The sequence below is a fragment of the Triticum urartu genome, chromosome 7A (genome assembly GCF_056163025.1).
Source record: "Triticum urartu cultivar PI428250 chromosome 7A, HENAU_Tu73, whole genome shotgun sequence".
Classification (NCBI taxonomy): Eukaryota; Viridiplantae; Streptophyta; class Magnoliopsida; order Poales; family Poaceae; genus Triticum; species Triticum urartu.
The window spans coordinates 715,897,662-715,921,980 of NC_141879.1; the positions used below are offsets into that span (position 1 = coordinate 715,897,662).

At 44.3% G+C, this 24,319-nt stretch overlaps 1 protein-coding gene and 1 long non-coding RNA gene across 2 annotated transcripts; both read left to right on the forward strand.

The window, feature by feature from the left end:
• The first annotated feature begins 392 nt into the window (after positions 1 to 392).
• LOC125523805 (uncharacterized) lies at positions 393 to 1,322 on the forward strand. Its single transcript, XR_007290428.2, has 2 exons — positions 393 to 894; positions 1,009 to 1,322. It is a non-coding gene; the product is annotated as an uncharacterized LOC125523805 (long non-coding RNA).
• An 8,134-nt stretch (positions 1,323 to 9,456) lies between these two features.
• On the forward strand, positions 9,457 to 13,709 carry LOC125526653 (uncharacterized). The gene is made up of 6 exons (XM_087536858.1): positions 9,457 to 9,646; positions 10,326 to 10,430; positions 10,511 to 10,628; positions 10,836 to 10,898; positions 11,018 to 11,086; positions 13,474 to 13,709. Exons 3-6 carry the CDS (start codon positions 10,536 to 10,538, stop codon positions 13,570 to 13,572), a joined length of 324 nt encoding a protein of 107 aa, XP_087392984.1. The 5' UTR covers positions 9,457 to 9,646; positions 10,326 to 10,430; positions 10,511 to 10,535; the 3' UTR covers positions 13,573 to 13,709.
• The last annotated feature ends 10,610 nt before the right edge of the window (positions 13,710 to 24,319 follow it).

Genomic DNA, 24,319 nt, shown 5'->3' on the forward strand with positions numbered 1-24,319 from the left:
TTGGTGTAAGTTTCAGAAGGTCACTGAGTGAGTAAGTGGAGCAATTACTATCAAACACAGACAAGAACTGGTGCAGAAACGCAGTCTAGTCTAGTGGGAGGTAATCAGGTGATGCAATGGGCAGGAAAAAAACGCATCTTGTGCTTATGAGTCATAGAGCAACATAAGTTCAGAGCATGTTACTTTGCTGCCTGTAAACTTCCGAGCAAATCAACCACTAGGTGACTAGGCGACACATGGAGTAATCCAAAAAACAATAAGGTATGCATCAAGGGGGAGTAACCGCGTCGTCCACGTGTCCCTGTTACTGTGTTGACGAGAGAAAAAAATGAAACAAGGTAGAAGGTCGAGGGCTGGTGGTGTGGTGTGCACATCGATTTCATTATGCCTTCGTCTCGTTTCCTTCCCTACGAAGGAACTCCACACCGAGTCCTCCACTCCACGACTCCCCATCCCAGCCCCGCTCACCCCTCTCCGTGGCCTCGTCTCCTTCCCCTTTCTCTTCTCAATCAGGATTCATGGAGGTGGGGGCAGGGACGCCATCGACCGCGAGGCTAGGGTTCCTAGCCGCTGCCACACGCACAGCCGGCCGGAGCGGCGGCCATTGATTGTCCTCTCCACCGTTGCCCGGAGCTGCTCCGTGCATCTCTGCCCGCCCCCGATCAGGACTCGGCCCACGTCTCGGTGGCGAAGGAGGAGGCCATGCTCCTCAAGGCGTCAATGGGCTCCGTCAGGCTCCAGATCGAGGGCTTCCTCAGTTTCAACCGCTGGTCAAGTTGTATATAGAGATGAGGAGGCGGAGCAGCCGCCACAAGGTCGCTGCCGCTGGCCGAGATCCGGAAGATGGCCATAGCGGCGGTGGTGGCGGCGGTTGCGGGGAGGAGCCAGTAGCAGGTGAGGATATTATGCAATTTTGATGTGAATCACTGCTGATTACTTGTCATACTTGTGTTCTGAAGATTTGATTCCACTTGTCTAAGCTAACGGTCTGTGACCATGAAAATCCAGCGGGATCTGACCACGGTGTCGCCCTTTTTTAAACCAGCGATGTTTGCAGTTACAGATTTTTGCGAAAGCCCGCTGAAACGAAGTTTAGTTCAGCAGACCATGTATGTTGGAAGAAAGCAAATTCTTGCCTTCCTAATCCTCCGTAGCCATGATATTTTATTTTAGACATTGCCCCAGCTCAGTGTATCTCTGGTAAAATACGAACATCATTTTTTATTACTTTTAGGGGATGCCACAGAAGGAAAAATGACCAAGACTGCATCTGTCATGTTTTTTTTCTAGATTGTTAATTTCAATTCATGTTTGATATTGTAGTATGGAGGTTTCGCCAAATACATGTTCTATTGTCGTTTATTTTCCACTATTGTTGTGCCTCGTTTCTTTATTTGTGCATCATCGGATGTGTAATGTTATAGTGGTCATGATCCAGACATTTCCATCGACCAAATCGATAAAGTTACTATGCTCCCACGATTTTGAAGCTCCTGGTGAATCGGTGGTGTGAAAGCTGTTTGGGTAAACGTTTGACAAGGGGTGAACCGCATCGGATGGTAGTGGACTATGGACACGTATATTAGTCGGTTCGAGGTGAATAGCTGGGGCGGAGGGAGGTGTCTAGCGGCTCGGCCCTATCGTATACATCAGTGCTGCTCCGTCATGGGAGGGCCTTGGGTGTTCGCCGTCGGCTTCCCTCCGCCCAGCTCTGGCCGCCGTCTGCCTTCACGTTGCCTGTAGTCCCTTCTTGGCACCATCCCCCATCTAGATCCGGAAGCAAACGCCATCGACGGTGGTCAATGACTAGAATTGTGGTGGAAAGACAGCAGGTGGTGTCCTGCTTTGTGGTAGGGTAGACATGTCGTCTGGCGGCTCTGCCCCATCATTACCTACCGCCATGAATCGGCCACAAATTCAGCATGGTTTTGCCGCACCTTCCACGGAGTAATACACTCCATACTCGGGTTCTTTATTTTTGGTTCCCTTTTCATGTTCATGTTACAGGGGTTGCCCTTTTTTGTTCAGATCTTCCTTCCGTGATCATGTCTGGCAATGCTTGGTTGTTCGTAAAAAAGAAAGGTAATAAACATTTTTTAGTGTGAGCATGCCTCCTTTTGTGATACTCCCTCCGTCCGGAAATACTTGTTAGCGAAATGGATGTATCACATAGCTCCTTTGATCTTCATCTTGGGGCTCCATGATCATCTTGTCACCGGCTTGACACCATGATCTTCATCATCATGATCTCCATCATCGTGTCTCCATGAAGTTGCTCGCCAACTATTACTTCTACTACTATGGCTAACGCGTTTAGCAATAAAGTAAAGTAATTTATATGGCGTTTCTCAATGACACGCAGGTCATACAAAAATAAAGACAACTCTTATGGCTCCTGCCGGTTGTCATACTCATCGACATGCAAGTCGTGATTCCTATTACAATAGCATAAACATCTCATACATCACATATATGTCATTCATCATTCATCACAACTTTGGCCATATCATATCACAAAGCACTTGCTGCAAAAACAAGTTAGACGTCCTTTAATTGTTGTTGCAAGTTTTACGTGGCTGCAATAGGGTTCTAGCAAGAACGTTTTCTTACCTACGTGATAGCCACAACGTGATTTGTCAACTTCTATTTACCCTTCATAAGGACCCTTTTCATCGAATCCGCTCCAACTAAAGTAGGAGAGACAGACACCCGCCAGCCACCTTATGCAACTAGTGCATATTAGTCGGTGGAACTGGTCTCACGTAAGCGTACGTGTAAGGTTGGTCCGGGCCGCTTCATCTCACAATATCGTTGAAGCAAGATAAGACTAGTAACGGCAAGAAAGTTGACAACATCTACGCCCACAACAAATTGTGTTCTACTCGCGCAAGAAGAACTACGCATAGACGTAGCTCATGATGCCACTGTTGGGGAACGTTGCAGAAAACAAAAATTTTCCTACGGTTTCACCAAGATCCATCTATGAGTTCATCTAGCAACGAGTGATCTGATGCATCTACATACCTTTGTAGATCGCGATCGGAAGCGTTCAAAGAACGGGGATGAGGTAGTCGAACACGACGTGATCCAAATCACTAGAGATCCTAGCACCGAACGGACGGCACCACCGCGTTCAACACACGTACGGTCAGCGTAACGTCTCCTTCTTCTTGATCCAGCAACAGAGAAGGAGAGGTTGAGGAAGATGGCTCCAGCAGCAGCACGACGGCGTGGTGGTGATGGAGCTGCAGTACTCCGTCAGGGCTTCGCCAAGCGCTATGGAGGAGGAGGAGGTGTTGGAGAGGGAGAAGGAGGCAACCAAAGGCATGGATGAAAAAGCCCTCCTTCCCCCACTATATATAGGAGGGCCTAGGGGGGGGGGCACCGGCCCTAGGAGATCCAATCTCCTAGGGGGCGGCGGCCAAGGGAGGTTTCCCTCCCCCCCCAAGGCACCTAGGGGTGCCTTCCACTTGTGGGACTCTTCCCCTTTGGAAACCCTAGGCGCATGGGCCCCTTGGGGCTGGTGCCCTTGGCCCATGTAGGCCAAGGCGCACCCCCTTACAGTCCATGTGGCCCCCGGGGCAGGTGGACCCACCCGGTGGACCCCCGGGACCCTTCCGGTGGTCCCGGTACAATACCAGTGACTCCGAAACTTGTCCCGATGGCCGAAACAGCACTTTCTATATATAATTCTTTACCTCCGGACCATTCCGGAACTCCTCGTGACGTCCGGGATCTCATCCGGGACTCCGAACAACATTCGGGTTACTGCATATACATATCCCTACAACCCTAGCGTCACCGAACCTTAAGTGTGTAGACCCTACGGGTTCGGGAGATATGTAGACATGACCGAGACGACTCTCCGGTCAATAACCAACAGCGGGATCTGGATACCCTTGTTGTCTCCCACATACTCCACGATGATCTCATCGGATGAACCACGATGTCGAGGATTCAAGCAACCCCGTATACAATTCCCTTTGTCAATCGATATGTTACTTGCCCGAGATTCGATCGTCGGTATCCCAATACCTCGTTCAATCTCGTTACCGGCAAGTCACTTTACTCGTACCGTAATGCATGATCCCGTGACCAGACACTTGGTCACTTTGAGCTCATTATGATGATGCATTACCGAGTGGGCCCAGTGATACCTCTCCGTCATACGGAGTGACAAATCCCAGTCTTGATCCGAGTCAACCCAACAGACACTTTCGGAGATACCCGTAGTCTACCTTTATAGTCACCCAGTTACGTTGTGACGTTTGGTATACCCAAAGCACTCCTACAGTATCCGGGAGTTACACGATCTCATGGTCTAAGGAAAAGATACTTTGACATTGGAAAAACTCTAGCAAACGAACTATACGATCTTTAAGCTATGTTTAGGATTGGGTCTTGTCCATCACATCATTCTCCTAATGATGTGATCTCGTTATCAATGACATCCAATGTCCATAGTCAGGAAACCATGACTATCTGTTGATCAACGAGCTAGTCAACTAGAGGCTTACTAGGGACATGTTGGTGTCTGTTATTCACACATGTATTACGATTTCCGGCTAACACAATTATAGCATGAATAAAGACAATTATCATGAACAAGGAAATATAATAATAATGCTTTTATTATTGCCTCTAGGGCATATTTCCAACAATAATGCATGCGGCAGACAACTTTCTTTATTTCTCTAGGGTAAACATGAACATCTCATCCGCTTTTGGTTGGCTTGTTGATCTTGTAATGCATGAACGTATATAAATTGGTTTGGATTTGATTTGATGTAATAGAGCAGGGTGGGACTATTAATTGGAATCTGAAATTTTAGTTCGTAAGGCAGGGACAACTCGTGAGGAGCTCGTGCGCGCTGGTGAGTAGAGGAGCTGAAGCGGAACGGTGATGCGCAGCGGATTGAGCGTCACGTGGGTCACGAGCCTCGCGGCTGGGATCCGGAGGCGAGGGAGAGAAAGTCCTCATGTTGTTCATGTTTTTTTATAATCCGGGATGAAACGTTTTCTCATTTTAAAAAAGGAGTGTGGGTTGAATTAACTAAAACACAAGGGCTTTTCTACAAAACTGTCACAACGACGTACGACCAGAAGCACTCGGCGGTTTAGTATTAGGGAAAGATTTATGCGACAAGTATTTCCGGACGGAGGGAGTATTATACTGCTCTGCTCTTCGCCGCTAGCTAGCTTATGGTTTCTTGGCGAGTCATCTAAAGGCGAGAGGGTTAGGGGCATGGTGTAGTAGTAATATGGTGGTGGGTGTGCACCTTTTAGCCTTCAGATTTGGGATGCTTGTGAGATTAGTTTTGAGATTGGGGCATATGAGGCAGATGAACAATTGGGGACAATTGGGCTGAGGTTGTCAGTACGAACAAATCTCAAAGCTAGGGGCTCGAGTACAAATGAAGCTCAGACTTATAGTGATTATTGCACATTAATAAACAATTACCTTATGTTCCCGACGGGATGACCTTATTTTTCTTCTGAACATGATATTTGTATTTGTTGGCATGTTACATGGAAAATTACCTTTTCGTTAAGGAACTTCTGTGTTAATGATCCGTCTTTCATTTCTTTAATGTACATCTTAATAAAGGGTGGTTGTGTGAGCACCAAATTAGGAGCTCAGTCTAAGAGAAAAGGTCTGATTATGTAATTTGGATACATAGTTCTTGCTTTGTTAGGAGTAACCTGATGATCATTTGATAATATATACCTATTCATCTGCCATGTGAACTTCATTGATCAATGTGTCTCCCTTTGCCCTTGCTAATCTAGGATGCCACGTTTCTTTGATACTAGAATTTCATGTTACCTACATGATTACATCAGACAAATGGATTTTACTTTGCCCTATAAAGGGTATGCATTCATAGGTGGGATGCTTGCTCACAAATTTTCTTATTCCTAGAGTATTGCAATATTGTGGTAATGTGAATGGAACAATGTATAGATTGACTGCTATATCAATAATTTTGCATACTAATATAGGGGCATATAACTAAGGTATTTTTGTATGTATGCAGAAAATTATGCTGGTTCAGCTATATTTATGTACAACACAATGCAGCACGTTGAAGGAAAGGCATGCAGGTGTACCAAGGTATGCTCAATTCTCATATGCCCCTCTCCTAATGATGTCATGTCCCATCACTGGGCATACTGTATTGAAGGCTCCAAGGTTCAGATTTTAGTCACCCAAAGATATCATCAATCACTTCTCGTCTTATTAGGTAATGCTGCGTAGATTAGTTTTCTTCTGCCCAACATATTCACAGAATAACAGTTTTAACATGCCGCTGTCATCTATGCATTCTAATTTTCGTTAAATTTGCAGTAAGTGGGTTGTGATGAACAAGATTACTAGAAAGCCTGCAAGAATTCCAAATGCAATATGGACTGAATAGAGCCGTACTTTTTTTAGCATGATGCTATTGAAGATGAACACCACCGAAAACTTCCAAAACTGCCAGGGCATGACCGTGCTACCTCAACCAAATATGTCCGAACAGGCCCGACAGTAAGTTTTGCACACACATGCACGCACACACGCACGTGCGCGGGCTGATCTTGGTACGAATCAGCATGTCAATGATGTTAAATACATTGGCTGGATCCTTGAGGATAAAATTTCCCTTCCATGTGCATCTTTATTGATTGCTGAGACACACAAAATTTCTTCTTGATTTGTAGTTAAGTATGATACTTTTCAGAAGCTATTTTGATTTAATCTTATATCTGTGAACACTCCATGGAGGTTGCCCAATGCTTTCTGTTGCCAAGCATTCTTTCACGAGGTGTGAGGTGGTGGACCACCCTGTGGAGGCCAAAGGGAACCAAAAATCTCAGGAATACACACACTGCATATGCATGGATGATATGTCTATATACACAGAAAGTGTGTGAAGGCAGAGGAGATAAGAAGAGTACAAGAAAATGATCAAAAGCAGAGAAGACCAAGAAGGCCTCTGGTGCATGCTTTGTCGGTACACTTTCTCTTTCCATTTCCTTTCTTTTATATCCCCTATAAAGATCTTTGAGTTACATGAATGGGTGTTGTAATTATTGAGTTTGTAGCTATTGTCGTCTGATGGGAAGTGAATGCTTCTCACACTCTGTCTATCTGGTGCTGTGTATATTAATTACGAGGCCTTGAAAGCAACCTGTCTTATTGAACTTTAAGCTCAGATATTGTACTATATTGTTTTATTGTAAAATTGAGATCAGTTCTTATTCTCTGATTGTTGATGAAACATGTTAAAACTTCAGGTCTGTTTCTCGAACTTCGAAATGGTGTGGATGCTACATGATTTTAAGAGTTGCCTTGACTTGCTTAGCTGGAGTAGGCAACTTGATGTGGGCAAATGACGGGTTCACATGCCCATTTTATTTTATTGGGTTGACCCATCAAATCTGAGAAGCAATTTCTGTGCAAGAACCTACAGCCTACTTGGCCACAAAAACTGTCAGGTGTCACCTGCATGTTTTTGACAATAATCCATGATTTGTTGCTTATCAAGGTGCTGTTTCTAGACTTCATTTCAGAAATGATTCTGATGCAACTTATGGACTTCTACTCGGCATTCTTTTAGTTTGAGCATTGTAGGAATGATTCATTTCTTATTATGTGAAGTATAAGCATGAATAGCTTTGCATCAGTACTATACTGAAAAACAGAGCCCAGAGGTGAGATGGCTAACCTGATACGGTAGCTAACTGTTCGAGAGGCTGGGAGTGGGCCTAGCTGCTACGGCTGGCTGATCATCTGTTGATTCATCCATTCAGAGGAGGCCATCTCATGGGAGTTGGCCTTCCAGATCCAAGAACAATATGTATGAGCTTCCGTGCTGAATATGCATACAGTTATGCAGTATGTGCAGTTTGCATGCTCCGAGTTTTCTGGATGGTGATTTTGAAATAGTCCGCCCCTTCTTCATAGTTCCGTTCTGTAGTAGTGGCATTTTTCTCTGGTCCAATTATTGGATCTTTATTTGGTCTCCGATCAGGCAGAACATTTGTTGTCTTTCAGAGGTACCAGGATGTGATTGATGTCGTCTATCTTAGTTCACTCATTTGTTTTTGTTCCTTGATTTGAAATACAGACATGAATAGCATGCATATTTGTTTGGTGCATAAAAGATCTCTAGGTTGTTCTCAGCATCCATATAATTATATTCTCAAACCAAAATTGATGATGTTATTATCTGCTCTTTATCCGTGTGTACTAATAGAAAGGTGAGTGAGATGCAATGCATCCCTTTATTGAAGTTCCTTATCCAACATACAATATTTTCTTCGGTCTACAGTCAGTTAAAATTGTATCCTAATAAAAATCTTAACACTGGAAAACTTTCTTTTATATTTGTTTGAGGAATTATGTGTCAACTGGTAATCAATCGAGCGTTGAAAATATCCATTGTATGCACCTAAACCATTGTGTATTATATGTATCTAACATTGGAGCATTCATGCCAATATCAGTTTCGAATCTGCAAAGTTTGATAATACCGCTGCAATGTAAAGGCCAGACAAAGCTATGACCGAGCGCGGCAAAGTGCGCCTGTTCTTCTAGTATATATTTTTAGCTTATTGTTTCTGTGAAATTACACTAGCCATAATGCACTAGCTCTTCTAAGTGTTAAGTACATAGTTTTTTCTGGGTGGTAACCCTCTTGAGGATAATTTTATCGTGATGATATATGTAGTATAAAAGGTTGTGTTAGGCTCCAAATAATACTGCGTCATCTAGGCTTTGTGTTTTCTTCCTAAACTAAGCCTACTGCCATTTTATCATGATGATACATGTAGTATAAAAGGTTGTGTTAGGCTCCAAATAATACTGCATCATCTAGGCTTTGTGTTTTCTTCCTAAACTAAGCCTACTGCCATACAAACACGTTAACAAATACTGAAGCTTGATTAGTGCGCACAATCCTATCTTAAAAGGCGCCACCAGGTGGCGCCCCAACCACTAGTTAAACACATTCAGCTGCGCGAGCTGGGCGCTCTCTCACGCAATCCACGTGTTACTTTTTTTTGAGCAACTTTTTTTTTGAGCAACACGTGTTACTTTTACTGTGTTGGGATGAAAAAAATATTATTGGCTAGGAAAAACGTGGCCCAAAGAGAGAAGAAGAGGAAGTAGCCTCGAGCCGCATCACTTCTCGTTTCTCTCCCCGGAACCGCATAGCACGCACGCAACCTCTCCCTTTCCTCGTTTTACCTTCCCACGGGTGGGTAGCTAGGGTTGCCGCCGCCGCCCCATCGGCCCATACCAACTCCTCCGGCGCCGTCCACGGGAGAAGGCACCTCCTCAGATTCGCTTCTCTTCCAAACCTTCTCGCCTTAGCGTTCCACATCGTCGCCATGATGGTTGCAGATGAGGGGGAGGAAGGGGATGCCATCGAGGTGCCGACGAGGACAGAGGAGGGAGAATCAGGTGAGGGCGGGTGCGAGATCGCCGTATCCCTGGCGATCGGCGCCGTGCGGCGCCGGACTTCGCTGCGCTGGTGTCGCTCTACCCCTCCTTCGCCTCCTTTGTCACCGTGCCCGCGGGAGGCCGCCCGTCCGTTGACTTCGCCGCCACGCGAGAGCTCACACACGTCCTCCTCCTCGACGACCACGGCCTCAACTGGTTTGTGCAACTCGCTCTCCTCCCGCCCCTTCCCCTCAACCCTAAGATGCATTTTGTGCCGCACCATTCATGACTGTTCCTGTTCGGTTGTGTTAGCTGGGTTGTTTATTTCTTTGCTATTGGCCTGTTGTGCTACTGGGAGAATTGGTTGGCAAATATAGAATTCAACTAACTGTGCCATCTAACTCAAATGTAACTGACACACTTAGCGTCTTATGAAGAAGTGTTGAAATGAGTTCAGAGCTCGAGAGGTTCACAACTTTGTGTACATGTTAGTGTTGTATATTAATAGAACATTTTGTAACCTACAAGAGATCACTTGCTTTATTCTTGCTACGGTACTTACACAATGGAACCTTAATATATTGAACAAAAATGTGCTGAAAAGGGTCTTGACAGGAAATGTACACTGCTTATTGTATTCATTGTCTTGTCAATAATATACATAACCGCATAAAAGAAAGACTTTTTGGTTTCGTGAAAATCAAAGTGATACAATGTTTGGTTTTCATCCATTAGAAGTTAGTGAAACATATGCGTGCACACTAAAACATTCATGAACTGAATACCGGATTGAAAACCCTGGCATGTGTAGTACAACTGATTTTATCTTAGTGACACGACATCTGTGTTTGATCTTCCTGGAGCTGCAGGTGATGAATGTATTTGTCCCTTTCAGCTTCAGGTTGCTGGCACCTAGGAGGGACGGGACAGCAAAATCGGTGCTCATCGAAGATGGCGTTGGTACCACTTACCCGACAACACAGTTCTGCGGAAGCTTTTTGTAAGTGCCAAGTAAATTTCCTTTTATATGGATAATTATGGTGAGCTGATAGTTATCTTGCTTCTGCTCATCATGACCAGCGTATACCAAGACACTTCTCCGTACATGATGGATACACACGCACGGAGTGAGCTTTTCTCTGCGGTTCTGGTGACCTGCGCACAGGGTCTCTGTTCCATGATGTTGCCAACGAGCAAGGTAAATCCTCTACGCTTGGTCACTTTGACTCTGTATTTATGGTATGGTCACTTGGATTTATGCGTCTGAGCTTCTCATTTTTGTCTTTGACTGATCTTTCGTATCTAAACCACTGTACATCAATTTCGCTGGATTCTTTGATAGAATTATGTATTTATGCTTGTTTCATGGTTTTCCTTTTCTCAATAATTTGAACCTCCATTACAGACGTGGAGACCGATCATGAGCCTCTCCTTTGACATCAAATTGTGTTCCATCGAAAAAGCTTGGGTATTCTTATTCCATCAATTTTTGGATGATTGTCAAAATCCCATGATATGATTTAGAACCTGACATTATATTTTATTGTATGATACAACTGTCTAATACTCATAATGTGAGGGACACAGGAAGAGTATTGGTCGCCGGCGATGAAAGCATTGGTTGGGGGGAGGCATCGATGTGATATTGATGCCAAGGTGGGCTTTCCCAATCTTGCTCTTTTTGTTGGGCGATTCTGATGCGGGTTCTTGATTTAATATGTGAGTTGGGTAGTCTCGCGTCTACTCATGTGATCTTACTTTATCAGATTCTTCTTAGTTTATGTTTTTGATTCAATCGTGCATTTGTGGTACTTGAAGCGATTGGTTATTCCGCTTTAGTGTTGTGGATCTGATAGTCTGAACTTAAAAGTGAGGAGTTTTTTAATGCAAACTTATCATCTAAAGATCCTTTGGTTTTAATGTGGCCCCTGACTGATGAACTCTTGGTCCGCAAATTAGAGTTATTTAGCAGTTGATTACAAGTCATTGGTAGTGTAGTCTGTAGTGTAGTGTAGTGTTTTAACTTGATGCTGTTGGTTTCCACAAAAAAAAGATGGAAAACTAGCCAACAGGTCGGTCTCAGTACTATTGAGCTGCTCGCATGCAGTTTTGTGTGTGACAGTGGTAGTGCAAAGCCAGCATCGTTTTTGTTTGGCACTATAAAACAATGATATCTTGATGCTGAAGCATTATATTGTTGTTTAAATGATACTAGGATGGATGCTGCTTAGTTGCCAATTTGTCACTTGTGAAGATTTTCACATGCCGTAGTTTGGTAACAGGGGATATAAAACATGTGGATTTTTTAGCATGTCGTAGTTGATGACAGGGTATATGGTGAACTGACCACCTGCCTATGCACATATTCGTTCACCCGGAGACCATCGATTGGTTTATGATAGTTTATGCAAAATGTATCGTGCATGTTCACAGATTTTATCCTAGGCCGTGTACCAAAAAAATAGAGGTGACTTCATCTTAATCCGCCCCTCGCCACTTTGCACTTCAGGTGTTTATATACCTTTTCTCCTTATCACGCCATTTGTTGTTTTTCTTTGCACATCTCAGCTTCACTGTTTTAGGTTAGGCACGACGAACAACAAGGAAAGCATTCTGACCCACAGAGTGAAGTGTTTGCAAGCAAATATTTAATGCATACAATTTGTTTCAAATTACTTGTGATTTCGATGATTTGACAAGTACAAACGTCTGGCGTTCTGCCTTTTGATATAACATGTTAGGTCCTTATTCGCTTCATATCCATACGGGAGGGTAACACATACTGAAAATGTTAACCGTTCACCAAAAATATCTGTGACTCGATACATGTATCCAAACTAAATAGTTGTTTTCATGCCGTCTAGATTGTACTAAATATACTAATAATCAATATGCAATTTTGGGCAAGGCCTAAATGCTATTATAAAATATGAAATGATACCATACATGGTATCTGAATTTGGAAATGAACCAGCAGATCCACTTATTCAAGTTTCAATTTTTTCTTCTTTAGCTTTGCATTTGCAATTGATGGTGTTACAGAAAACGGCCTCGAGCTTTTTGGACTACCTACTTGTGTATAAAAGTTTTAGTCAAAGCTTAAATTATTATATTTTAAGGTTGTAGAGGTTGTATGTTACGCCGGCTAAGACTAAAGATTGTAAATTCATTGTTTATCTTACCAGCGTTGTTCTCTTTGAAGATAATTGTAGAAACTATATTATCAGTTCATTGCTACTTTGTATGTGACTTATGCTATCCTCATATATGTGCTACTTTGTATGTGACTTGTGCTATCCTCATATATGTCAATACTGTAATATGAGCGTCTTGGTCCTTCTTATACAACTTTTCTTGTTATGCTCTCCATCAGCCTCCTTTGCTCCCATTGCTGTTGTCTGATGTACATTTTTTTGTTTTTAAGCAAATTTGTCTTTTAGTTCTGATTTTATCTCCATCCTCAAATGTAACTTTGGTTTTCAGTTGATCTGTCAACCAAATTTCTTTTGACGGGAAGGCCTTATGGCTAGCTTTATTAAACTCAAATCAAAATTACGTCCTCTGCGAGAGGTCTCAGAATAAACTCAGGCGGAGCCTCTAACCATTGAGCAGGGTTATTAGCACTACCCCATCTAGCTAGCTCATGTGCTACCACATTTCATATAATGTCATAATTTGTGCTGATGTCCTGCATATCTGAGAAAGAAGATAGTATGATAAGGCTAAAGGAGAATTATGGTGGAAAGCTTTCTTTTCTCTTGTTTGTGTGATCCAGCTCTACATCTATGCTAACTTATTGCCATCTTCATTTGAAGATGAAGTTAACCAGTCCATTATTATTCCTCTGATTCATTGGTTGTTCTATGCCGAGATCTTGCCCCATCCCTGAGCTTGTTGATTTTTTAGGGTTCTTATGAATCGTGCTCGTCGTTCAGTTCTGCAATCCACCTTTATTAATGCAGTTACTTTTTGGGGCATATCTTCCTGCATCTAAACGCCCTATGTGTGTGTGTGTGTGTGTGTGTGTGTGAGCGAGCAAGCAGATAGACGAGGAGGCCGAGCCATCCTCGACAACATCGTCACCGTCAGACCGAGGGCGCCGTGAGCAACCTGAGCCATTATCACCTTGTGGCGCCACCTAAGAGGAGTTGAGGCAATGCCAGGTGGAAGACCGAGGGCGTCTGGATGAAGCGAACGTGGCCAGTTCTTTTTGTCTCTAGCTAAGACGATATGGCGCCGAAACTTCAGATTTTTGGTTTATAAGTGCCGAGCATAACTATCCATGGTGGTATATATACAATAGACAGACGTGTTAGGCTTCAAAACTGAATGCAATGAACCTAATTACGGTAATCCTTCTTTGCTGTTAACAGATTGTACTAACCTCATAATTTCTGTGCGCCCTATCCTGATTACTCAATTAGATTTTCTTTGGTAGACGGCATAAATAGATAATCACGGTACTGGTACTAAATCACAATTACTACTTCCAAATGACACTCGCAACCATCCGTATCAAAAACATTTGTTTGTCCATTTGTGCAGAAGCTGCTCCTGCTGCATTATATAAGATCCCTTAGTCTTTGGTTTTGAGATATGGCATCAACCAAGTTTTGAAGCTCTTTCTAAAGTTAGGCGTATTTGTTTTCTCTGTGATGATAGCCTACCTTGCACAATGAAGTTGGAGTCAGACCCCTTGAGTATCTATGATGTTAGGCCCTAAATAGATTTGTTCCTGGTTCTACACTAGTAGAAAATAGGGCTATGGTCCAGGCCGGCTTAGCCCATTAGTCCCGGTTCAGTCTAGAACCGGGACCAATGTGGGCATTGGTCCCGGTTCGTGAGCCCAGGGGGCCGGCCGGGCCACGTGGGCCATTGGTCCCGGTCCAGACGAACCGGGACCAATGGGCCTCGCTCTTGGCCCACCACCATTGGTCCCGGTTGGTGGCTTGAACCGGGACCAAAGGCTTCCCTTTAGTCCCGGTTCATGTCATCAACCGGGACCAATGAGGTGCCTACATATACCCCCTCGCGCAAGAGCAGAGCACAGTGCTCTGTTTTTTCTGGCCGAGGGGGAGAGGGCTTTGTGGTGCTCTAGCTCACCTCCTATGCACATGAGGTGTTCGATGGAATGCCCGAGCCACACTACTTAAGCTTTCTCCTCTCGATGATGATGAACTTCTATTAATTTGGACACTTAATTATATATAATGCACGCAGATGAACCGACAATGGATGTACGGTGACAGACACACCCGCGAGTACATTAAGGGCGTGCATGAGTTTCTCGATGCGGCTGAGGCAAACTAGCAGAATGGTTTTATGTGTTGTCCATGCACTGAATGTGGGAATACGAGATCTTACTCTAACCGGAAAATCCTTCACTCCCACCTGCTTTACAAGGGTTTCATGCCACACTATAATGTTTGGACGAGGCACGGAGAATAGGGGTTATGATGGAAGACGGCGAAGAAGAAGAGTACGATGACAACTATGTGCCCCCTGAATACGGTGATGCTGCAACGGGGGGAGCTGGTGAAGATCAAGAGGAACCAGATGATGTGCCCAATGATGCTGCCACGGGTGAAGCTGCTGAAGATCAAGAGGAACCAGACGATGTGCCCGATGATGATGATCTCCGCCGGGTCATTGTCGATGCAAGGACGCAATGCATTAGTCAAAAGGAGAAGCTGAAGTTCGATCGCATGTTAGAGGATCACAAAAAAGGGTTATACCCCAATTGCGAAGATGGCGACACAAAGCTCGGTACCGTACTGGAACTGCTGCAGTGGAAGGCAGAGAATGCTGTGGCTGACAAAGGATTTGAAAAGCTACTGAAAATATTGAAGAAGAAGCTTCCAAAGGATAACGAATTGCCCGACAGTACATACGCAGCAAAGAAGGTCGTATGCCCTCTAGGATTGGAGGTGGAGAAGATACATGCATGCCCTAATGACTGCATCCTCTACCGCGGTGCATACAAGGATCTGAACGCATGCCCGGTATGCGGTGCGTTGCGGTATAAGATCAGACGAGATAACCCTGGTGATGTTGACGGCGAGCCCCTCAGGAAGAGGGTTCCTGCGAAGGTGATGTGGTATGCTCATATAATACCACGGTTGAAACGTCTGTTCAGAAACGAAGAGCATGCCAAGTTGATGCGATGGCACAGTGAGAACCGAAAGAAAGATGGGAAGTTGAGAGCACCCGCTGACGGGTCGAGTGGAGAAAAATCGAGAGAAAGTACTGGGATGAGTTTGCAAAGGACCCATGTATGGTTTGCTTTAAGCGCGGATGGCATTAATCCTTTCGGGGAGCAGAGCAGCAATCACAGCACCTGGCCCGTGACTCTATGTATGTATAACCTTCCTCCTTGGATGTGCATGAAGCGGAAGTTCATTATGATGCCAGTTCTCATCCAAGGCCCTAAGCAACCCGGCAGCGAAATTGATGTGTACCTAAGGCCATTAGTTGAAGAACTTTTACAGCTGTGGAATGGAAATGGTGTACGTACGTGGGATGAGCACAGACAGGAGGAATTTAACCTTAAGGCGTTGCTGTTCGTGACCATCAACGATTGGCCCGCTCTCAGTAACCTTTCAGGACAGACAAACAAAGAATACCACGCATGCACGCACTGTTTAGATGACACTGAAAGTATATACCTGGACAAATGCAGGAAGAATGTGTACCTGGGCCATCGTCGATTTCTTCCGACCAACCATCAATGTCGAAAGAAAGGCAAGCATTTCAAAGGCGAGGCAGATCACCGGAAGAAGCCCGCCATGCGCACCGGTGATCACGTGCTTGCTATGGTCAATGATTTACACTACGTAATCTTTGGAAAGGGTCCCGGTGGACTAGCTGTTCCGAATGACGCTGAGGGACATGCACCCATGTGGAAGAAGAAATCTATATTTTGGGACCTACCCTACTGGAAAGACCTAGAGGTCCGCTCCTCAATCGACGTGATGCACGTGACGAAGAACCTTTGCGTGAACCTGCTAGGCTTCTTGGGCGTGTATGGGAAGACAAAAGATACACCTGAGGCACGAGAGGACCTGCAACATTTGCACGAAAAAGACGGCATGCCTCCGAAGCAGTATAAAGGTCCTACCAGCTACGCTCTTACAAAAGAAGAGAAAGAAATCTTCTTTGAATGCCTGCTCAGTATGAAGGTCATGACTGGCTTCTCGTCGAATATAAAGGAAATAATAAATATGCCAGAGAAAAAGTTTCAGAACCTAAAGTCTCATGACTGCCACGTGATTATGACGCAACTGCTTCCGGTTGCATTGAGGGGGCTTCTACCGGAAAACGTCCGATTAGCCATTGTGAAGCTATGTGCATTCCTCAATGCAATCTCTCAGAAGGTGATCGATCCAGAAATCGTACCAAGGCTAAGGAGTGATGTGGCGCAATGTCTTGTCAGTTTCGAGTTGGTGTTCCCACCATCCTTCTTCAATATCATGACGCACGTCCTAGTTCATCTAGTCGACGAGATTGTCATCCTGGGGCCCGTATTTCTACACAATATGTTCCCCTTTGAGAGGTTCATGGGAGTCCTAAAGAAATATGTCCGTAACCGCGCTAGGCCAGAAGGAAGCATCTCCATGGGCCATCAAACAGAGGATGTTATCGGGTTTTGTGTTGACTTCATTCCTGGCCTTAACAAGATAGGTCTCCCTAAATCGCGGTATGAGGGGAGACTGACTGAAAAAGGCACTCTTGGAAGAGACTCAATAATATGCAGGGACGGATATTCTTGGTCTCAAGCACACTACACAGTTCTACAGAACTCTACCTTGGTGACCCCGTATGTCGATGAACACAAGAACAGTCTGCGCTCCAAACACCCGGAGCAGTGCGACGACTGGATTACATGTGAACACATCAGGACTTTTAGCAGTTGGTTGGAAACACGTCTCAGAGGTGACAACACTGTTTGTGATGAGTTGTACTTGTTGTCAAGGGGACCATCTTTGACTATATTGACTTACAAAGGATACGAGATAAATGGGAATACATTTTACACGATCGCCCAAGATCAAAAGAGCACCAACGAAAACAGCGGTGTCCGCTTTGATGCAGCAACCGAGAGCGGAAAGGACACATATTATGGTTACATAGTGGACATATGGGAACTTGACTACGGACCTGATTTTAACGTCCCTTTGTTTAAGTGCAAATGGGTCAATCTGTTAGGCGGCGGGGTACAGGTAGACCCACAGTACGGAATGACAACAGTGGATCTGAAAAATCTTGGGTACACTGACGAACCGTTCGTCCTAGCCAATGATGTGGCACAGGTTATCTATGTGAAGGACATGTCTACCAAACCGAGAAAAAGAAAAGATAAGGAAGCGAATACATCATACGATGAGCCAAAGCGCCACATAGTTCTTTCAGGAAAAAGGGACATCCTGGGAGTGGACGGCAAGACAGACATGTCTGAAGATTATGAAAATTTTCATGAAATTCCTCCCTTCAATGTCAAGGCTGACCCAAGCATCCTGATAAACAATGAAGATTATCCATGGGTACGGCGCAATAAGCAAATGACACAAGCGAAGAAAAAGTGAAGACTTTCTCCCGCAACTATTATGATGATACCATGCCAAATTTGTAACAGACGAACATGCTACTATTGTCCGTTTTGTACATGCACATGCTATGTGGGTGAAATTATGATACCATCCCAACTTTCAACTTTTTCAGAGTTCATTTGAAATGCTTTCATGTCTTATGGTTCGAAACTTTGATACTTCGAAAGTGATTGTCCATTTTGTACATGAAGTGCATCAAGTTTTTGTCGTAACCCTCTCTACTTTTTGGAACATGCTATGTGGGTGAAATGATGATACCATGCCAACTTTCAACCTTTTCAGAGTTCATTTTGAAATGCTTTCCAATTTCAGAGTCATTTAGCTCAAATAATGAATTAATAGCAAACAGAATGAACTACAAAACTTTTATGAAAATAAAAACAATCAATTAAAATATTATGTTATGATCAACTAAAATAAAACTATAATATTCTTCAATAGCAAAAAGAATATAATTTTTGTGACCTAAAATCAAACTATAAGTATTTAATTGTAAGTATAAATAAAAAATAAATAGCAAAGAAGAAAAAAAATTCTATTTTTATAGTAAAGTTATTCATAAACTAGTGATTCACACAAATTTTTAAAAATTCAAATTTAAACTATTCAAAATTTAAAACTAATGGCACTAACAGAAAGTTTATAATTTTTGTGACCTAAAAGCAAAAAGAAATCACTAAAAAACTGTAAGTATTTAGTTGTAAGTAGAAATAAAAAATAAATATAAAAAAATTCTATTTTTATAGTAAAGTTATTCATAAACTAGTGATTCACACAAATTTTTAAAAATTCAAATTTAAACTATTCAAAATTTAAAACTAATGGCACTAACAGAAAGTTTATAATTTTTGTGACCTAAAAGTAAAAAGAAATAACTAAAAAACTGTAAGTATTTAGTTGTAAGTAGAAATAAAAAAATAAAAAACCAAAAAAATGTAGAAATAAAAAAGAAAAAATAAAAAAAATGCCTCCTACTGGGCCTCCACGGCCTGAATACGACTAGAAACCCTACATGGGCCAGGATTCAGGCCCGCAGAAGGCCCAATAGGCCCACAGGCAATAGCAAGTTTAGGCCCGAAAGCCTGCATTAGAGAGGAGCTCGAATGGGGGGGCACACCAGCGCTTATAAACCAGTGCCGGCGCCCTTCAGCTAGCGATGTGGGACTAAACTTTTGGGCGCGGGGCAGCACAACGCCATTGGTCCCGGTTGGTGGCAACCAACCTATTGAACCCCTCCGGACAAAGAGCGCATTTGTTGCTCAGTGCGGGGTTCTGGTTAGGGACAAGATCCCGATAAGCATCCAGCAATGGTTTAAGCCGGCTACAGAAGACCCTGAGGTGTCTTATGTCAATGATATGCAGAAAAATGATCTTTGGACTGAGCTGAAGTCAAATTTCACCCTACCGCCTGAGGATAATCCAGAGAACCCAGTTAAAGAGAAATTAATCAAGTCTTTTGCTCTTAAGAGGATGGCAGAACTATTCAGGAGGTGGAAGAAAGAGCTGAATAAGTTTGTCGAAAATAATGAGACACCAGAATTCAAGGGCAGATATGAGAAGATCAGAGATCACTGGCCCGCATTTGTGGCCCACAAGACATCAGAAAAGAGTAAGAAGATGTCGGCGACAAACAAGCAAAATGCTGCGAAGAAGAAGCTTCACCATCGCACGGGGTCAGGTGGCTACCTCGTAGCCCGGTCTAAGTGGTCCAAGACTGAGAATGATCTGGTTCATAAAGGGATCAAACCAGAGACAATTAACTGGCCAGACCGTTGCCGGACTTGGTTCTTCGGGGCTGGCGGAACACTGGACCCTGTAATAGGGAAGTGCATTTGGACGAACGATCAAATGGACATACCAGTCAGTAAGCTTAAGCAGTATATCGAAGCAGCGCAGGAAGGGACGTTCTTTCCAGACAGAGAGAACGACGAGCTCACAATGGCCCTCGGGAATCCTGAGCACCCTGGACGGACACGAGGCACGCTAGGCTCCATTCCGTGGAAGGTTGGGTTTCCGGACGCAGGCGATTACAAATCCCATGAGAGGAGGAAAAAAGTGCAGCAGACCCAAATACAGGCGCTGCAAGTAAGGGTAGACGCGATAGAGGAACGAGAAGCAAATCGCAGCAAACGTACTGCCAAAGCTTCCCCCGAAGCTACCCCGCCATCTCAGCGCAGAAGCAGCGTGGCTTCCACCGAGCTGCTTCAGCCGGAGCATGCCTTGACGGCTCCTGCCAGCTATCCCGTGGATGCTATAACGGAGTCTCAAAATTGCCACCTTATGACGCAATGGATGAATTTGAAGGTCAAGGCGGCTGTTGGCTCTGTTTATCCTACTGAACCCGGCGCAACTTTTCACTGCCGGCCGATTCCAGAAGGATATGCTAGGGTGATGGTGGATGAGATAACGGAGGGATTTGAGGACCTCCAGCTTGACCACCCTACCGGTGAAGGGGAGACTCGGCTGGGGTCTGCTCTGAAGACTCCATGCCTATGGCAGAAGGAGCTCATCAATCTTCCGAACTGGACGCCACCGCCTCCTCCTCCTCCTCCGGCGAGTCAGGGCACTCCGCCTCCACCGCCTCCTCCTCCGGTGAGTGACGATGAGGGCCCTCGGCCGGCTCCTTCTCCGGCGCGTGGCGGCACTCCGCCTCCTTCTCCGCCTGCGCCGACGCGCCCGAGCAGCCAGCCTCCTCCTTCTCCGCCTCGTCGGCAAGGGCGGAAGAGACCTGCCGCCGCTCCAGCTGCTCCGGTGCGTCGTAATCCTTCTCCTCCGCCTCTTAAGCAAGTAAAGAAGACAACCGCTACGTCTGCTCGGTCGGCGTCTAGCAGTACAACCAGAGGCGGGAGGACATACAGATTCGGTCCTTCTCTGAAGACTCCAGAGAAGTTACCATATGAGAGGACCCTGGACGAGAACGCCGAGATCGCGCGAGAAGAAGTGAGGAACTTCTTTGAAGGGGTGAAAGCAAAGAAACATCCACCTCCGGAGGAGAAGGTAGATCGGGTGAAAGTGAAGCGCACTCTGGCTGCCCTGACAAAACCACCGAAGTCTGATCCGCCGAAAGGAAACTATGACCGCATTATTGGAAAGGAATTTGCCGAAGCGGAGCGGTCGGGAAGTACTGTCAGTGATCAAAGGCTGAAAGAACGACGAGCTGGGAAACAAATTGCCCAGCTCGGCGAACAAGCGAAGCAATCGTGCCCCCCGCTCAAGGTGCCTAGCCACAACGTCGCTAATGATCCGAGGATGGTGCCCGGTTATAGCAATCTTGCAGATTACCTGCCCGACGAAGTACATTATGAACCCATGGACGTGCAGATACAAAGATACGAGTATGGGAAGCCTCTCGTCAAAGATGAAAGATCTCTATCAACGATGATGCGAAGATTGCATGGGGGGAGGAGTACTTTGTATGTCCTCATTGGAATTGATCTGTTGCCTGTTCCATTTGAGGAGTTCTATCAGTTTTTCAATCAATTGGCCCTCGATAAAACAACGGTCGCTTGCTACTGTCTGTAAATAGTACTACTTCTGTCATTAAGTTTCTCTATATAGCTTAGCTCTTTCATTGCATGTATTTATAATCATCCTCACTATATTATGCAGATTGAAGATCGCCGAATTGAAGAAAAGACAAGTCGGTGATATTGGGTTCATTAACACATATCTCATAGATGCAACTGAGGTTAAACTTCATGCCGCAGCTACCGAGGCCAACTTGCTACGATCGTTCGTAATAAATCAAAACAAAGATATAATACTCTTTCCTTACAACTTCAGGTGAGTGTTACTGTCTTGTGTGTATTCGGTTTCCCTTATATATTAGTCAAGGTTATAGTAATGTAATTGATGAGTTATGCATGTGTGTGCAGTTTCCACTATATTCTCCTAGAGATTAAGCTTGAGCAGGGAGTAGTAACCGTCTTAGACTCTAAACGAAAAGATCCCCAGGACTATGCAGACATAACTCAAATACTCCAAAAGTAAGTTAAATCGATCATTATCCACCATATCAGCAACTTTGTTCATTTCTTGATATCAAGTAATTGTTTTCTTTGTCCGGCAGGGTTTGGAGAAAATTCACCAAAACAGTTCCGGGACTGCCGAAGGAGCTGGAATTTAGACACCCGAAAGTAAGTACTATAGTAGCATGTTCCGCGCATCTCCTAGTGATTCAAGCGCTAGTTTCATCAATACCATTTAGCATTCTTGCTTATCAGTTTGATTGACCTCTATTTCTTGTAAAGTGGTTGTGGCAGGAACAAGGAAATGATTTCTGTGGATACTACATCTGCGAGTCCATCCGCCACACGACCTGTGAGCGGGGCGGGTACTCTAACGAACAATATGAAGTACGTAAATAACAACATTCACAATTTTATTTTATTAACATCATTTGTGTTGAGTTTCATTCATTCATATATATACGTATTGACCCCCTTCTTCAAATTAGATGTTTCGGAAGCGGGATGAACTCCTAGCACCAGCTCGCATGCGAGCAATTCAAGAGGAATTGGCGGCATTCTTTCTTGACCACGTGATCCCTGAAGACGGAGAATTCTATGTGGACCATGAGTCCGTATGATTATATTTGTAAGAGATAATTATTGTATATATGTAGCCACTAGTGTCAGATAGATATACGAGAACTTGTTGTTCGACCAATCTCTCGGAGAAGGAGAGGTGGTCGATATCACTTCTCTCTGTATGCATATATGTTCATGACGATCTTCTGTTTCCTTCGTTTGCTTACTAGCTAGCCAGCGTGTCTAGTCCTCTCTATACGTATGTATAGTACGTAGCGTCGACCAAGCACGGACATAAGAGAGGACACTTCTCTCTATTAATTATAGCTAGCTAACACAATATATGAAACACCTAAATTAACCCCCAAAACCCCCAACCCCCCCCCCCCTTTCAAAAAAAACAAAAACCCCAGCCACAGAAATGCTGACGCGTGGATGCCTATTGGTCCCGGTTGGTGCCACCAACCGGGACCAAAGGGTCTTCTGACTGGGCTCTGCGCACTGCCCACGTGGAGGGCCTTTAGTCCCGGTTCTGGGTTGAACCGGGACTAAAGGGGGGAGGTATTAGTACCGACACTTTAGTCCCGGTTTCGGAACCGGGACTAAAGGCCCTTACGAACCGGGACTATAGACCCTTTTTCTACCAGTGCTAGAAAATATCACAAGAAATTTTAGCTAGGTATGAAGAACAAGAAACACGACATTTAGATATGTGAACAATTATCCATAAAATTCTGCGTGTACCATACTATTGAAGCAGTTATCATTTTTCCTTAATACAAAGTACTTCCTATATGGCACGGGAATTTGTGGATACGAGGGAATTTTCAGCGATGGCTTTGTTTTATCAGCATTCTCGCTGCACATTTGCCTATTTAACTTCTTAGACGGTCTAATTATTACTTAACTCATTTGCCTTGTGTCATTCAGGCTGCAGGATGTGAGCCTTCAGTTTACATGATCTGAAATAGCTCGGTGAGCTTTCTCCCCACATCATATAAGAATTCTGTATGGAATCATCTTGGCACAGTTATCTTCATCATAGTAGTAAAGGCAAAAGAGAAATGTTCATGTCTTGGTACACTTAAATTTCAGGCACCACTACTATGATGCAAATGATAGATTAGATTCTTATAAGTTACAAGCTTAGTTTTCTCAACTCTTCTTGCTTTAATAATGGATGCTACCTTTTTCCAATTATAATAAAAGTTTAGAATTATTATTTGCAATTCTTACACAAGGACATTACCAAAGGAAGTTTTACTTGTTTCAAGATTTTGTCCTCTCAAAATGTTACTGTACTACTATGTCTTTTTGAACTGAAAAGTTTCCACTAGTAGAAAACATGGCTTTGGTCCAGGCCGGGTCAACCCATTAGTCCCGGTTCAGTCCAGAACCGGGACCAATGGGGGCATTGGTCCCGGTTCGTGAGCCCAGGGGGCCGGCCGGGCCACGTGGGCCATTGGTCCCGGTTCATCTGGACCTTTTGGTCCCGGTTGGTGGGATGAACCGGGACCAATGGGCCTCGCTCCTGGCCCACAACCATTGGTCCCGGTTCGTGACTCAAACCGGGACTAAAGATTAGACCTTTAGTCCCGGTTTGAGGCACGAACCGGGACTAATGGGGTTGAGACCTTTAGTCCCGGTTCGTGCCACGAACCGGTACTAAAGGTCCCATTTTCAAACTCTACCCCCCCCCTTGGATCGCCTTTTCAGTTTTAAAAATAAATAAAAGAAAATGATGGAAATGTCAA